This window comes from Gymnogyps californianus, chromosome 3 (genome assembly GCF_018139145.2).
Source record: "Gymnogyps californianus isolate 813 chromosome 3, ASM1813914v2, whole genome shotgun sequence".
NCBI lineage: Eukaryota > Metazoa > Chordata > Aves > Accipitriformes > Cathartidae > Gymnogyps > Gymnogyps californianus.
The window spans coordinates 105,583,572-105,597,539 of record NC_059473.1 but is presented as its reverse complement, the minus strand read 5'-3'; the positions used below and the strand labels follow the sequence as shown (position 1 = coordinate 105,597,539).

Here is a 13,968-nt window from a genome sequence, read left to right as displayed (position 1 = left end):
CCAATGCACATATACAACCCTCTTTATCTCTACACAACATAGATGCACTATCACTTTCCCCTTCACTGACTAGCAAAACAAGTGTCTTTAAAGATAATGCACATGCAAATCCTGGGCAAGAGTTTTGTCTCCTCCAAAAAACCTTCATAAATTGAAGTGTTGTAAAGGTGGTATCAGTGACTAACTGTAGAACATACACACCTAGAGGGTCCTCCTGAGCTGTGGTACTGAAAAACAGGTACTTTTCCAGTTGATCAATGTAAAGACATCAAGTTGTCCTTCATCAGCATGAAGATTATAAAACAAGTCTGGTGATCCTAAATACCGCCCCCCATCCCCCAATGTATACACATTCTTGTTCAGATGATATCCAAATTCCTGAACATCAAGCTATAGTTACTTTAGTCTGTCATGGTAAGGTATGTCAGAGTAACTTCAGGGACATGAGGTGTGATATTGTGTACAATCATTCTCTGTTCACAGGTTGACTTTCACAGGATTGTTTTCCAATCTCAAGTCAACACACACACTACAGAGTGCTTTCCACAAAGGCAGAACCTTTTAGCTCAAGTAGTCTTCTGTGCAATTGGAAAGTACAATCCTTTTCCTTGGAGTGCTACATAGTTCCTGCTGCTTGACCTCAGTCTTCAGCAGGATTCTCTCCCTCAATACTAGGTAAGTCACATTGGGCAGAGAGAAAAAATGATGATAATAAGCAACCTAGCAAAGAATGGACAGTCACTGCTGGTCATTTGTTTTACTCAAATGATAACCATCACACAATAATGGAAATGTTGTGCTACTTTGCTGAGTGATTGGACTAGTTGATGAATTATTTCTCTATAAATTCATCCCTGCAGGTAGGAACTTGCCTCTCACAAAATTATGGAACTCCCTTTATGGAGAACTAATAAATACAGTTCACTATTACAGCCTAATTCCTTTAGCTTGTTTTAACACCTCTAGTGCCCAATGTTACTAATTTAACTAATAGAAAAATTTCTCTCATCTGCAAATATTAGTGTCCAATCCATCCCCCTCATTATCTGTACTTTATTGGAATAAACAAGGAGAGTCACTCAAGCCAGTTTTTGGCTGAAGATACAATCCTTCCAAAGATTCTTCATCTCTTTCTAAATAGTTTACTGAATGTCTTTTGGACATATAATTATCTCATGTTACATTATTTGCTACTGTCACATTTTATTGGCACCAATACCTGTAACAGAATACTGAAAAAGTATTTTCTTCTGCAGAGTTCACTTCAGCTTTAAAATGTTGAAGATGTCTGCTATTCTGTTTTGAATGATAAATTTCCCTGCTTGCCAGGTAAAACTTCAAAGTGTATAGTTCTATTCCAAATTGCACAATTACATAGACTCAAACAACAAATTAACGAAAGAAAAAAATAAGATAATTAAACAGATACATGATGTTCTCTGGCTCAGAACATCCTCAAGCAGCAAACTGCTGGAGAACATCGTGGGGAAGTAGTACAATACACTCATTTTATTCCATTACTCTTTTTGACAATACTATTGGTCACTACATGCTAGTGTAGACAGCAGTACTGAATTTTTTGTGTTGACCTTAATTTCTGCTACTTTCTGTTTAAAGATAACTGACTAAAAAGTCCACTAATACTTTGATGTTCAAGAAATAGCATGTTTTCACTGCATTCCCAGATTTTTTTTGTAGAAGCCTAGCCATATTACAGGAGACTGCTCCCAGACCTTAGGGGGTATACCATTTGTGCCCAGTAGCATGGTGTCACTCAAACCAATTCATTCCAACCTCCATCCTGACACTTGACATCACTAGAAGTGCTTCACTTCATTAAAAAGAGAAAGTCTAAATTACAGAGGTTACTCCCTCTTCTCAAATAATGGAAATGACTATGAAGTAATTAAGTCAGTAGTCATGGGAGTCTTTCCTAAGCATTCCTTTTTATGGCTTGGTGACTTAGTACACTTGATTAGATAAATAAAACTAGGTCTTCAAGATTTATTTTTGAATGAAAATTCCTTTTTCTACCCATAGCCCGTGGCTCCTTGGCCTGTAATGAGCTAACACTTGCCTATGGCTTAGGGTCTGGAACCAACTCAGATAAAGGGTCTGGAACCAACTCCTACAGCAGCTCCCCTCCCAACTGTCTCCCCTGTGGAGAGCATGCAAATTGAAGAGAAAGGAAAAGGAAAAGGGTAACTGATGGCCAGCCTTACAGTTTGCCCTTTCCAACATACTAAGATAATGAATAGATTTTCAGTGAAACCAGATACAATCATTCAGTGGTACCCATGAGTTTGGTGGGATAGATTCCCAACCCTTTTCAACTAAGCACATTTGTAGTATTTCTTGAAAGAAGGGTATACTTAATATTTGACAAGCTACATTTCAGCCTTCCTGTTCAAGCATCAGTATGATTAGAAGGGAGGGAGAATGGGAAGAAGAATAATGACAGCATCTAAATTAATGATGATCCATGCACTCATCTTGTAGTAAATGTCTCAAATACTTCTACAAATATTGCCAACTTAGTTACCTTTTTGTTAAGCCCTCTGCACTTTGGAAAAGCCATCACTGTGGATTTTATATATTGTGTTTTTAAATTCTGTTTTGTGTTGTAAATTAACTTTCAATTTTATTAAAATTTACTTTATTAAGGTTCAAACACCTGTTACAGGTTATCGTAACACTTCCTTATTCAGATTCATCATCCAATTGAGAAGCATGTAACTATAGTGTTGTTACCCAGCAGTGCTGAGATCTTCAATTCCTAAAACTGCTGTTAGGGTTTATTTGCAATGAAGGGCGATCAAAGCCCCCTTCTTGAGGGCTTTAGAATAGGGTGGGGGTTTTTTTGTGGCAATTATTTGCCCAGAATTATTTCTCAAAGCTGTCTCATGACTTACTTTGCAGGCTTAGTGAAGTCTTTCCCATACAATAGCATTTTGCCAAACTGTGTTAAGAGTTCTCTCATTCTAAAGGCTAGTAGTTTATTTCCACAAACACATTTGCACTTCTTACACTTTTTATGGCTACGTATTTATTTCAGTGTAGATTGCAGCATCTTCAGTATAAAATTAACATTCTCTTCCACTGAATACTAGGCCTTATCATATTCTCATTTGTATTAACAGCAGTAATCCAATTTCTTAAGAGCTGAAACAGGTCTAAGATGACCGAAAAACTAATACAAAGGTTTTTTTCCTATTTTAAACTATGCCATAGATCATTATCTATATATCTAACATAAAGGGAAAAAAAAAAAGAAAGCACTGTTTTCTCTTGCTTTTCATTCCTTACAACCATTTTCTTGTGGCTAATAAAAATGACATCACCACCTAAGTTTGGTTTAAAACACATTTTTAAACCTTTCTGTTAATATTTCCAGTAGAATAATTGCAAAAGTTTTCAATGAAAGTAACATGGTCCAACTTGGAATTTACAGACCTCATTACATCAATAAAGTTTTCATGGAAGAGGAGAGAGGGAAGAGGAGATTGATGCTTAGAGGACTAGAGCACGAAAAGAAGAAAACAACTTAAGAAAATCCTCAGAAGTACTTCCACATCATTGTCTTCTCCTTCAGCTTGATGGAAACAAAAAACTTCAGAAGGAAATGGAGGTCAATAAAGATATACCCATTTTACAAGGCCCAAAGTTAGGATGGGAAATTCATAAAAAACAAGGAACAAGAGAGCTCAAAATTATTTCCCTTACCACCTCCCACATGTACACTAACTCTTTTTTTTTTTTTTTTTTTTTTTTTTTAAAAGACACCTAGAAAGGTGTCTTGGATACCTGGATACAGGTCCTAGATACAGGACTTACCATTATTACTCAGCCTCAGTTTCATTACACTAGAAGTGGCAGACACTCTTTGTCACAGAGAAAAAACAGATTAAAAAAGTAGAAATCCTTCTTCGTCTTGTTCTCACTCATCATCTGAGGAAGAATTTTTACTTATGAACCATTAAAACATCTAAATTCCCTTGGAAAAAGTAATGAAAACAAAGCACAATACAAAGTGAGAGTGGAGTAGGGAAAAAGCCTTGATCAAGGAAATCAAGAAACAGAACACTTTCCAGAGCAGAATCTGACTACAGGCAGACGGCAGTTTTAAAATTACAAGATAGCTAATTTAAAAAGTGGGTTTTAATGGTGAAGGAGTTACTCACCATAATAAAAAGCTATTTTTTGCTTTCTGAAAATTGAATATATGAGGTAATGATAAAAAAACTATACAGCTAAGTGTTAAGTTATTTAACTTAAAAGCTTCAATGTCTCATATATGTCCTGGTATATGATTATAGGCAATATTTTGATGAGAAGTCTAAGAATTCTAGCTGTATAAACAGGAGGATAAAGCTATCTTAAGTTAGCACTCAGCTCAATTATTTCTTCTAGTGCTGCAGATCTTACTTGTTCAATACACTTATTAAAAGCCAAATACATCCCCGTCAATCAACATAGGTTTTTAAAATAAATGCAACAACATCAAATCTAAAAGGCCATGTCTAAGTTGCAATTAGTTAATTACCCTCACTGATTAAGTGATTGTGTCATTACTGGGACTTACCTGAAACTAGACCAGGAAATAAACAGATGTGCTCATCAGAATAAAAGTAAACAAAGTTTAAGGTTTTAAACTTCTTCCCCCCCAAAACACACATTTTTTTATTCCATAATTGGAAGTCATCAGTAAGAGTCCATTCCCATTTGTGTACAAAAATAATGCAAAACACAAAAGCACAAAAAAATTATGGAAAATAATTTGCCCTGAACTTAGTTCAGTATCAAGTTCACATTATAAGCATTTCTACTTTTCAAATAATGGTTAGAGGGTACAGTTAGTAGGAAAAACAAGTAGGAAGTAAGCATGTGTAACAGCAGAAAACATGAAATTTGACTCTGAATAACTACGATTTTGACAATGGCAGCTTAAGCAATAAACTCCCCAGTGTAAATGGGAGCAGGAGAGGCATCTCACACAACCTGTTTTGTCATCAATACATTAAAAATAATTTCAAACAGGGAGACAAGGTGGACAGTGAGAATGCTAACACACACACAATTACTATGCTACAGTTAGCTAGAGAAGAGCTGATAGACAGTCCTGAGGTGAATCTGAAACAAGTCCATTTTATCAAGTTCTTACACAAGCCATTTTTCTGTTTCCTTTCTCAAGATAATTGATTTTCCTGCAGCTGGCTACATTTAGGTTTAGAGCTTGTTTACACTTACAGCTAAAGTTGGCATTTTCTACTCCAATTAGGCAACCGCTACATACTATTAGATGAGCTACTTGTTAAATTGCTTTCAGTTGTCACAGAGGCCAGCAGATTTCCCTATGACAGCTAAGCTGTTTGAAATGAAGACATAGAAGAGAAGAGAAGAATGAGCGCATGTATATACGTAAGAACACTGGAAAGGGAAGGAATCTGCCAACCAGGAGCAAATAAAAAAAAAAAAAGCATTGCTAGGGGAACTGGAGACTGAACTACAAGGCTGTTTCTGTCACAACAGAAGTTACAGATATTATACATGCAGCCCACTCAGACTGAACAGAGACAGATTTTTTTTGCTTGTGTTTTGTTTTTTGTTTTTTTTTTCCCCCTCCTCCCCCAGATCCCAGATCTCTACACTCCCCCCAAGCATATAGCTACCAGCTTGTAAATCTGGTTTGGCACCATTTCTACCACAGCCACCAGAGGTTGGTGTCTTCAGTCAAATACTCTACTCATTTCTGGATATATCTATCCCATTTTCACAGTATAACGCTACCGTAATATAGCATGTAATGAGAGAATTTTTAAACCCTTGAGAGAAGAACATAAGACTGTGTGACAACACTTTGTTGTATAATAATTATAATCTCCATTGCTCTTTAGCTTATTCACAATAGACAGCTTTTCAGAGTAATTAACTAAAACGAAGCTGAATTGTTTAACAAGTCTCTAAAGCTGTTTACTGCATTGGGTACTGCTAGAGAATTTCTCAAGCATATGCACTTCATCAATTCGATCAACTAAAAGCCAGGGCTGTCCATGCATATTTTTTAGACAAGTTTTGTCTTCTAGGCACTTCTGTCACAAACTTAAGTTTTCTATAATAGAATGGCTGCAGGAAGACAGGATTAGGATGAGTAAGGACACAGGCCAGGTGTCCCAGTGATGATTTCTTAAATGCAGTATACTGCCAGCATTAATAACTTCAATGGAAAAAGTAAGAAGGAGAACACAAAAAATTAAAAAAATAATCACACAGCTTTACTGAATTTTGACAGGAATTCCTTATATAGGATAACAACACTGGGATACTTCACAGTTGATAGACATTCACTTTTTTATTTAATGAATATGGAGGAAATTGCATTTTGTCTATTTATATAGCGTAGTATGGATTCCCTTTTTTTTAAAAAACCCTAAAACCTAGGAGTAATAATAGCTTAGTATTTTTCTTCATTACCTCTTACTTAAATAAATGAAGGAGACAAAGACCAAATAGGTTGTCTCCACAAGATCCGAGACTCTGCCTAGGCTCTCTGCATTTCAATTTCCTTTTTCAGAATTAGGGAAAACACAAAAACCAGAAGCGGAAGAGCATGCTTTATACAGAAAAATTGAATACTATACATTTCACTTGTATACAATTATCCTTCTTCAACAACTCTTAAATTCTAATTTTTATAAAGAAGATGCTAAACATCAATCAGTAAATCTGAAGTCCTTTAAAAAGCGGTTATAATTCTGACCAAGAAAAAGGCCTGAGACTAAGGAAGCCATTAAAAAAGCCAATTCTACAATTAGCAAGTCTCTAGTCAGAAGCATGCATGTCTACTTTGAATATACACTATAAAGGTTTTAAAAACAATTAGTGAGGTTTTAAAGTAGCAATAAAAAGTAAAGAAGTCACAGAACTGCAGACCTCAAAAGAAACATTCTCCATGAAATTAATCCTTGTTGCAAGTAGATCCTGCCCTAAGAAGGGTCAGAAACTAATGCTCAGAACAAAACTTAGTCAAAGCCCATATCCAAGCAAGTAATTCGTACTTAGAAATGCTTTCTCAGTCTTTTGCCAGACACTTTTTTTTTTTTGCAGTACAGCAAGTTTTTAAGCATTTATAATACTGCACTTGGAAGCATATTCGCAAGCTTAGGGAAAATGAAATTAAGTCCTCTTACTTGTAGGAGCTTTCAGTTTTCCATTTGCTCTCTTTAATACTTTGCCTGCCAAGAAGGCTCAGGTTTATTACATGTGTGCGTAACTTTTAAATGGTTTAAGGTAATAAAGCTGGTTATCTAGACCCTCTTTAATTTTGTGTTGAAGCAAGAAAAAACTCTTTTCTTACATCTTCTGAAATTAAGAACTATAGCTCTTGCAATGGAACAATCAAGTTCCTCAAAGGGAGGAATGTTTAGAAAGTCTTATCTAATTGTCCTGGGGGATGGGGAACCTCTATTTTGGTTACATTAGTTTTCTCACTGAGTATTTTGGTAGAATAGTGGGGGGGGGGGGGGGAAATCTGATTTAGGACAACTAGAATCCAAAGGGAAGGTACATCTTAGTATGCCCTTGAACAGAAATTTTGGCCACAGGCAGGTGGTTGGGTTTGTTGGGGTTTTTTTAAGTCACTTAAAAAAAAAAAATTTCTTTTCAAGAGATAACATAGAAGCAACTACCATCCTCCTTTGGGATTCAGAAGAAGCATGGCACCTCCACATTTTCTCCATCCCTAACAGAACTACCATCTTCCTAAAGAAAATGCACATACCATTCAGAAGATCACTCTGTAGTCACAAAGCACACCGTCCCTCAGAATTTTCCTTCAGTCTCCAGTTATTCTGGGTCTTATTGTAAGCTTTAGTTCCAGAACTATGTGGGGAGCTTTATAGGACAACCCTTTCTGATACTAAATTATTACTCTTCCAAAATTAAATGAGAACCAGTCATTAACATGGGTCCTGATCTTCTATATACTTAAGCATCTCAACTTTAACTTGATCTCCAAAGAGGCATATAAATGCAAATATTTACAGGATATAAAAGTATGATCTTTAAATTTTATGGGCATAAGTCCCTATTATGCATCAAGATGCAGACATTTAAGGCAATGCTGCAAACTGCATTCCAATAAATACAAGAATCTAGGGGGGGGTTAGCTCATGCATAATGGTAGTGGTATTTTCACAGTTTGAAAATAACTGTTAAAGGCAAGTAGAACATTGTGATGAGTTTTATAGTAAAAGTTGTTATTTAATGCTAGAAAATACTTGGACTTTAAGTCAGCTTCTTTTTACAGAAATCCTCAATTTCTTACTGACACAATTGAATTTTTCAGTAGATTTTGTAGGACTGAAATAATCACTTTCAAACTAGTAAGGAGTTAGTATCTACACAAAAAAAATCCCTCTCATTTTCCATTGTCCATCTTAGACTACTGCTAGTTAAATGATCGGCTCTTTCGTAGTTATGCCCATAACCTTTGGTCTACAAGAAAGAGGTTACTTAAAATAGCGTATGATCAAAAAATTCAATCAATGCCTTTATGTTTTTCCTTTTCCAAGGTCACAATTTATAGCTCCAAATCTTACAGCCTGTCACTAAACATGTACTTTCAGCGTCCAATGCCATAAAATCACAACATGTAAATGACTATTCATGCAAGAGCTCCTTAAATTTAAATGAAATCACAACCAGAGAAGAATGGTTATCTGTTGGTTTCACAGATGAGTAACTGATTTCTCTTTTTCCTATGAGTTTCACTGCAACCCTCTTCAAGGTATTTTTTTTTTTAAGTACACATCTGTAGAACATCAATCAAAGCAGAACCTTTTCTGTACTACCATAGCATTTGCTTGCCTCCAACACAAAACAAGCTCAGTTTGCTGTTAATTTCAAGAACAGCCTTGTTGCTTTGCTGTGAAAATCCTAAATACGGAACTGTTCTTTTTGCTCCATGTTCCCTTTCCCATGAGCTATATTTTACCTGTATTAGGATTCTGGATCAAAAGCTTTTGTCTCATTAACTTGAAGAACACTGTATTAGGAACCAGGTATAAACAATCAAAGGAGTTATACATCGCAAGGTCAACTAAATTCTCCCCCTCACCTCCCACTTCAGTAGGAGTTTAGGCAGGCCCTAATTTGTAAGGAATAGTATAGATTCACTACAAATGAAGGCATTTTTAGTTTAAGAAATTACTCCATAGTCATGTTTATTTAGCACATCTTCATCACAGAGCCAATAAATAGCCTGTTACCTATTTCAAAAGGACAACTGGTTCCCAATGCTATGAAATATAATTTTATAAAATAAGCTTAATGCTTTATCAGCCTTTTGAAAATGTGCCTCTCATTGTTGACTACACAAAAGAAGTACTGATCTAGAAAAACAAAATGGGTATCAAACAAATGGAACTGCAACAAGCTGAGATTTCCAGGCAATCTTCTGTCACAGTAATGGGATACAATACAGGACAACAGCCACACAATCCTTCAAAAGCAAATTCTACCAGAGACACATGTAAGAAAGCCCTGTAGCCAACCTGTTACTAGCCATCCTTGTTATAGACTGGGTGGGGGGCTTTTTTTTTTTTTTTAATTAAAAAAACCAACCAAACAAAAAAATCCCCAGTAACACAGATTTCTAGACTAATCCATGTTGGAAGGACTTTTGGAGGTCATTAGCCCAAACCCCATTAAAATTTGACCCAATTAGATCAAGTTTTCTAGCACACTGTTTAGTTTTCAGCTCCTCCAAGGATGAGATACCAAAACTCTCTCTGGGCAGCCCATTCCCAATGTTTGATCATCCCCAAGGTGGAATTCCCTCCCCCATCTAGCTGGAATTACTCTTGCCACAACTTCTTTGTTGCCCCGTAGCCTGTTGCTGAGCCTCCAAAAAGTGCACGGCTCAGTCTTCTCTACAGTCCTCCTTCCCATTTGGTAGCTGAAGTAATGAGATTTCCTCGTAACCTTCTTTTCTGATGACTGAACAAACTCGATTCTCAGTCTCTCCTCTTACATAACATCATCTGGCTCTCTGGCCATTACAGTGCCCTCCATTGGACTCACTCTACTTTGTCACTACCTTTCTTTTACTAAGGAGCCCACTGGTCACAGTACTTCCAGTATGGACTCACAAACGCTGCTCCAGTGTGGTCTCACAAAAGGAACGATTGCTTCCTTCAAACTGCTGGCTACATTGCTAATACAGCACAATGTGTCATCAGCCGGCTTTGTGGCAAGGATGCAATGCTGACTCATGTTCAGCTGGGCATCTACCAGAACCCTTAGGTCCTTTTATGTGGGGCTGCTTTCAGCCAGGTTACCCCCAGCCTGTATTGTTGGTTATTTCATGGCAGACACGGGACTCTGCACTCCAGTATTAATCCCCAAGGTACACCGCTAGCACACGGCCATCTATCGAACTTTCTACTGCCGATCACCATCCTTTTGGCCATCTATCGAACTTTCTACTGCTGATCACCATCCTTTGAGCTTGGCAGTCTATCTATCTGACCATTCACTTACCTAGCTGATCTCTCACCTTCTTGGCTGTAAGAATACTATGGGAGACTATGCTGAAGGCCCCGCTAAAAAAAATTAAAGAACATGCACTGTGCCCTCCCTATCTACAAGCCAGTCATGTCATCACAGAAGACAACTGGGTTGCACAACCTGCCTTTGGTAAATCAAGACTTACTGTTCCCAATTCCCTTTTTGTCCTTCACATGGCTGGAAAGAGCTTCCAGAAGGATTTACTCTGTAACATGCTCAGTTTTCCAGACCCTCCTTCTTGCCCTTCCTGAAAATGGGTACAATGTTTGCCTTTTCCAGTCACTGAGGAACCTCCCAATTGCAATGACTTCTCAGAGGATAGAAACCAGCCTCACAATGACATCAGCCAGCACCCCTGGATGCACACCACCTTGTCCCACTGACATGCAATTGCGCAACTGGCTTAACTACGCCCCAGCTATCATCATCTACTGTGGGTAATGCTTCACTCCTATCGACTTTATCATTAGGCTCAGGGGCCTGGGAGGCCCGAGGACAAATCTTACCAGTAAAGACAGGCAAAAAAAGGCACCAAGTACCTCAGCGTTTTCTTTGTCTTCTATCACTAGTCCCTTGCCCATTGAGCAGTGGGCGCACATTTTCTTTAGCTTTCCAGTTGTTGCCCCCACCCTTCTTGTTTCTTCCCACATCCCTCATGAGTTTCAACTCCAGCTGAGCTTTGGCCTTCCTAACTCCATCCCAGCACACTCAGGCAACATCTCTGTATGTGTCTTTGGTAGCTAGTACCTGCTTTCACCTTCTCTGTATTTCCTTTTTGTGTCGTAAGGGCCCAGAGCTCCCTCTAAGGAGCTTAGCTGCCTGCACGTCCGGGCAGCTCTCTGATATCACACAGCTGTTGATCCAGACTGTTGTGAAGAAAGAGCTGCTTATGAAAGACCTGTAAGAAGCCACCTCAGCAGGAGCTCCCCTCACATCACTCAGGAGCTGCTTTTAAGCAGCTCCCAGCCTGAGCTAGACTGCAGCCATGCCTGTGCCTGGGCACATACCCCAACTGACGCACACCCTGACTCACAGACTTTACATTCTGGCTTGACCTCAGACCTGCGTTGTCACTATTAACTTGCCTGGTGTCACTGGACTGTTGGCTGAACCTGGTTACTGTTACCACCCATGCTCTGCTCTCCTTTTTCAGGCACTGTGGGACTGCTTCAACAGTGATGACAGCTCCTGTGCCTGCCTTGTCCCAGCTAGCCATCCCTCACCTTCCCCTTGCTGCTCCCTGACACATCTGAGCGCAGTCAGGCATCCTGCCACACTTGCTTAGTTTTCTGTATGTCAAAATGAGCCATTCTTGTGCTTTGAGAAGGTTATTGCTGAAGATCAACCAGCTCTCCAGAGCTCCTTTGCAATTCAGACCACTCTTCCATTCGATCCTACCACGAAGTTCCCTGAACAAGACAAACATCTGTTCTTCTGTAGTACAGGGTTCTAATCCTACTACTCATTTTGTGCACTTCAAGACTTCAGTCTCCTGCCCCGGACCACATCCATAATCAGTCTTCCTTGTTTGTAACAGGTCTAGCTGAGCACCTCCCCTAAAGAAAGCTTTTTATACTCTCAGGAAACATGCCTTTTTATTTCAAGTCAGTTTAACCTCTTTCAGTTACGGCAAAATTTGGTTTTAGATGAGCTACAACACAAAGCAATTCACACTTCTGTACTTATGCACAGAGCCTTTCACCCACAAGTAATACCATAGCTACCTCATTTTGCAACTCCTTCAGCTTTTGGCATAGCATCCGCATTTTACAACCCATTTGAAAAAGGACTTTTACTTACCTGTCAAAATATTAATGTGCCACTTTCATTGCATAAACACACACAAAATAATGCTCTTTAGCAGTGTACTAACATAGTGCCTGAATTAGTATTTTCCTCCTGTTGGGTTTACATTCCCCATGGGGTTTCTGTTGCAACATGAGGGCAGGAGGAAGTGCTGGATCATGTATACCCACCAATCTTTGGGTGTATCTCTAATAGCTGAGCAGAGTTGTACCAGTATAAGTAATTTTCTCACTGTTCAACAGACATTACACCAAAGACAGTTATGCTAAAATTTCATATTAGCTACTGCTAAACGCTGCGTTCACGCATATACACCAAGACTATTTCTTGGCTTTCACAGGACTTATTTACTGGCCTCAAGTGTTCTAGGTATTAAGTACCACTAGCGCTTGTATTCAGATTTGTCTGTTGGTATCAATAGATGAAAAAAGTAGATATTATACTGTTCTCAAGTAAAGTAACTATATTTAAAAGCATATTATCAGAAAAAGGACTATGCAGTCTCACCTTGAAATGATTCGCAGGGTCTGTCAGTTGATGTGCTAGCATCTGCTGATGAAGTCTGAACATTATCCAAATTCTTTTCTTTGGATTTTGAGCCTAGATTTCTGAGAACTGCCTCCTCTTCTGTACTCGAAGTATGCACAGGAGAAGATGATGAAGTTTCAGCATAGAGACGTTTCAGTACTTTCCCTATGAACACTGTGGGATAAGAAAACTTTTTTAAACAGAAAGAAATGCTTTGTTTTAAAGGTATTTTAAGACTTTAAAAAACCCCAACTAATTGATACAAGATAGTTTCCCCTCATACTCCATGCAAGTCTGTCTTCAGTAGTCCCTACCTCTCACAGGTAAAGTTGAAAATAATACATTAAAGTCCTAAACTGGAGTCAGAAAAGCAGCTTTAAAACCCCAGAGTTCACTAGCAAGGTTACATTTAAAGTCTTGTATTTGACTACATTTTGGCAATAAATACAGTACACTTACAGACTAAACACATTAATTTTTTAAAATTTCTTTTAAAACAAGTATCTTTCTACACAAGAGTTATAAGGCTGCTCAAAATGCAGGCCTCTTCTGGCACAGAGGCATTCCAATTGAATCACTCAGTAAAATCAGTAAGCTACAACTATTTAATCACATAGAAAAACTAGAAGCAGACAGCAGTAGAAACACATGGTAACCCAATTATTTCTACAGAATTAGCAGTATTCTTATACGCCTCTTCCTCTTATGGGCCCCTTTCTGACGACACTGGCAATCTGCTACTAGTTACTCAAATGCAAGCATGATTTGATTAAAGAAAAGAAATATATGCAAATAATCTACTCATCAATAAAACTATCATCTTTATATGGATGCATGCATATTTCAATCACTTGAAATTACATATTATATTAAAATACAAAGTAATACTAAGAAAGCTTATCTATTGCGAAACAACATCCCCAGTTTAATGAATTCTACATGGTCAAGCAGATATTGCGGGATGGGGGGAGGAGGGAAGAGAGAGATTTGGAAAAGAACATGTTATCTAGACTCCAATTTTAAATTTAATATACAGTGTATGGACACTATACAAGCAACCTGGTGCAG

At 38.0% G+C, this 13,968-nt stretch overlaps 1 protein-coding gene across 1 annotated transcript in view; it reads right to left on the bottom strand.

Moving 5' to 3' along the window:
- Positions 1-13,968, bottom strand: part of ERICH1 (glutamate rich 1) — a 104,758-nt gene that overhangs the window by 73,613 nt on the left and 17,177 nt on the right. Inside the window, exon 3 of the mRNA XM_050893973.1 lies at positions 12,880-13,074. Coding sequence (XP_050749930.1) covers positions 12,880-13,074 — 195 coding nt within the window. The remainder of the gene's footprint in view (positions 1-12,879; positions 13,075-13,968) is intronic.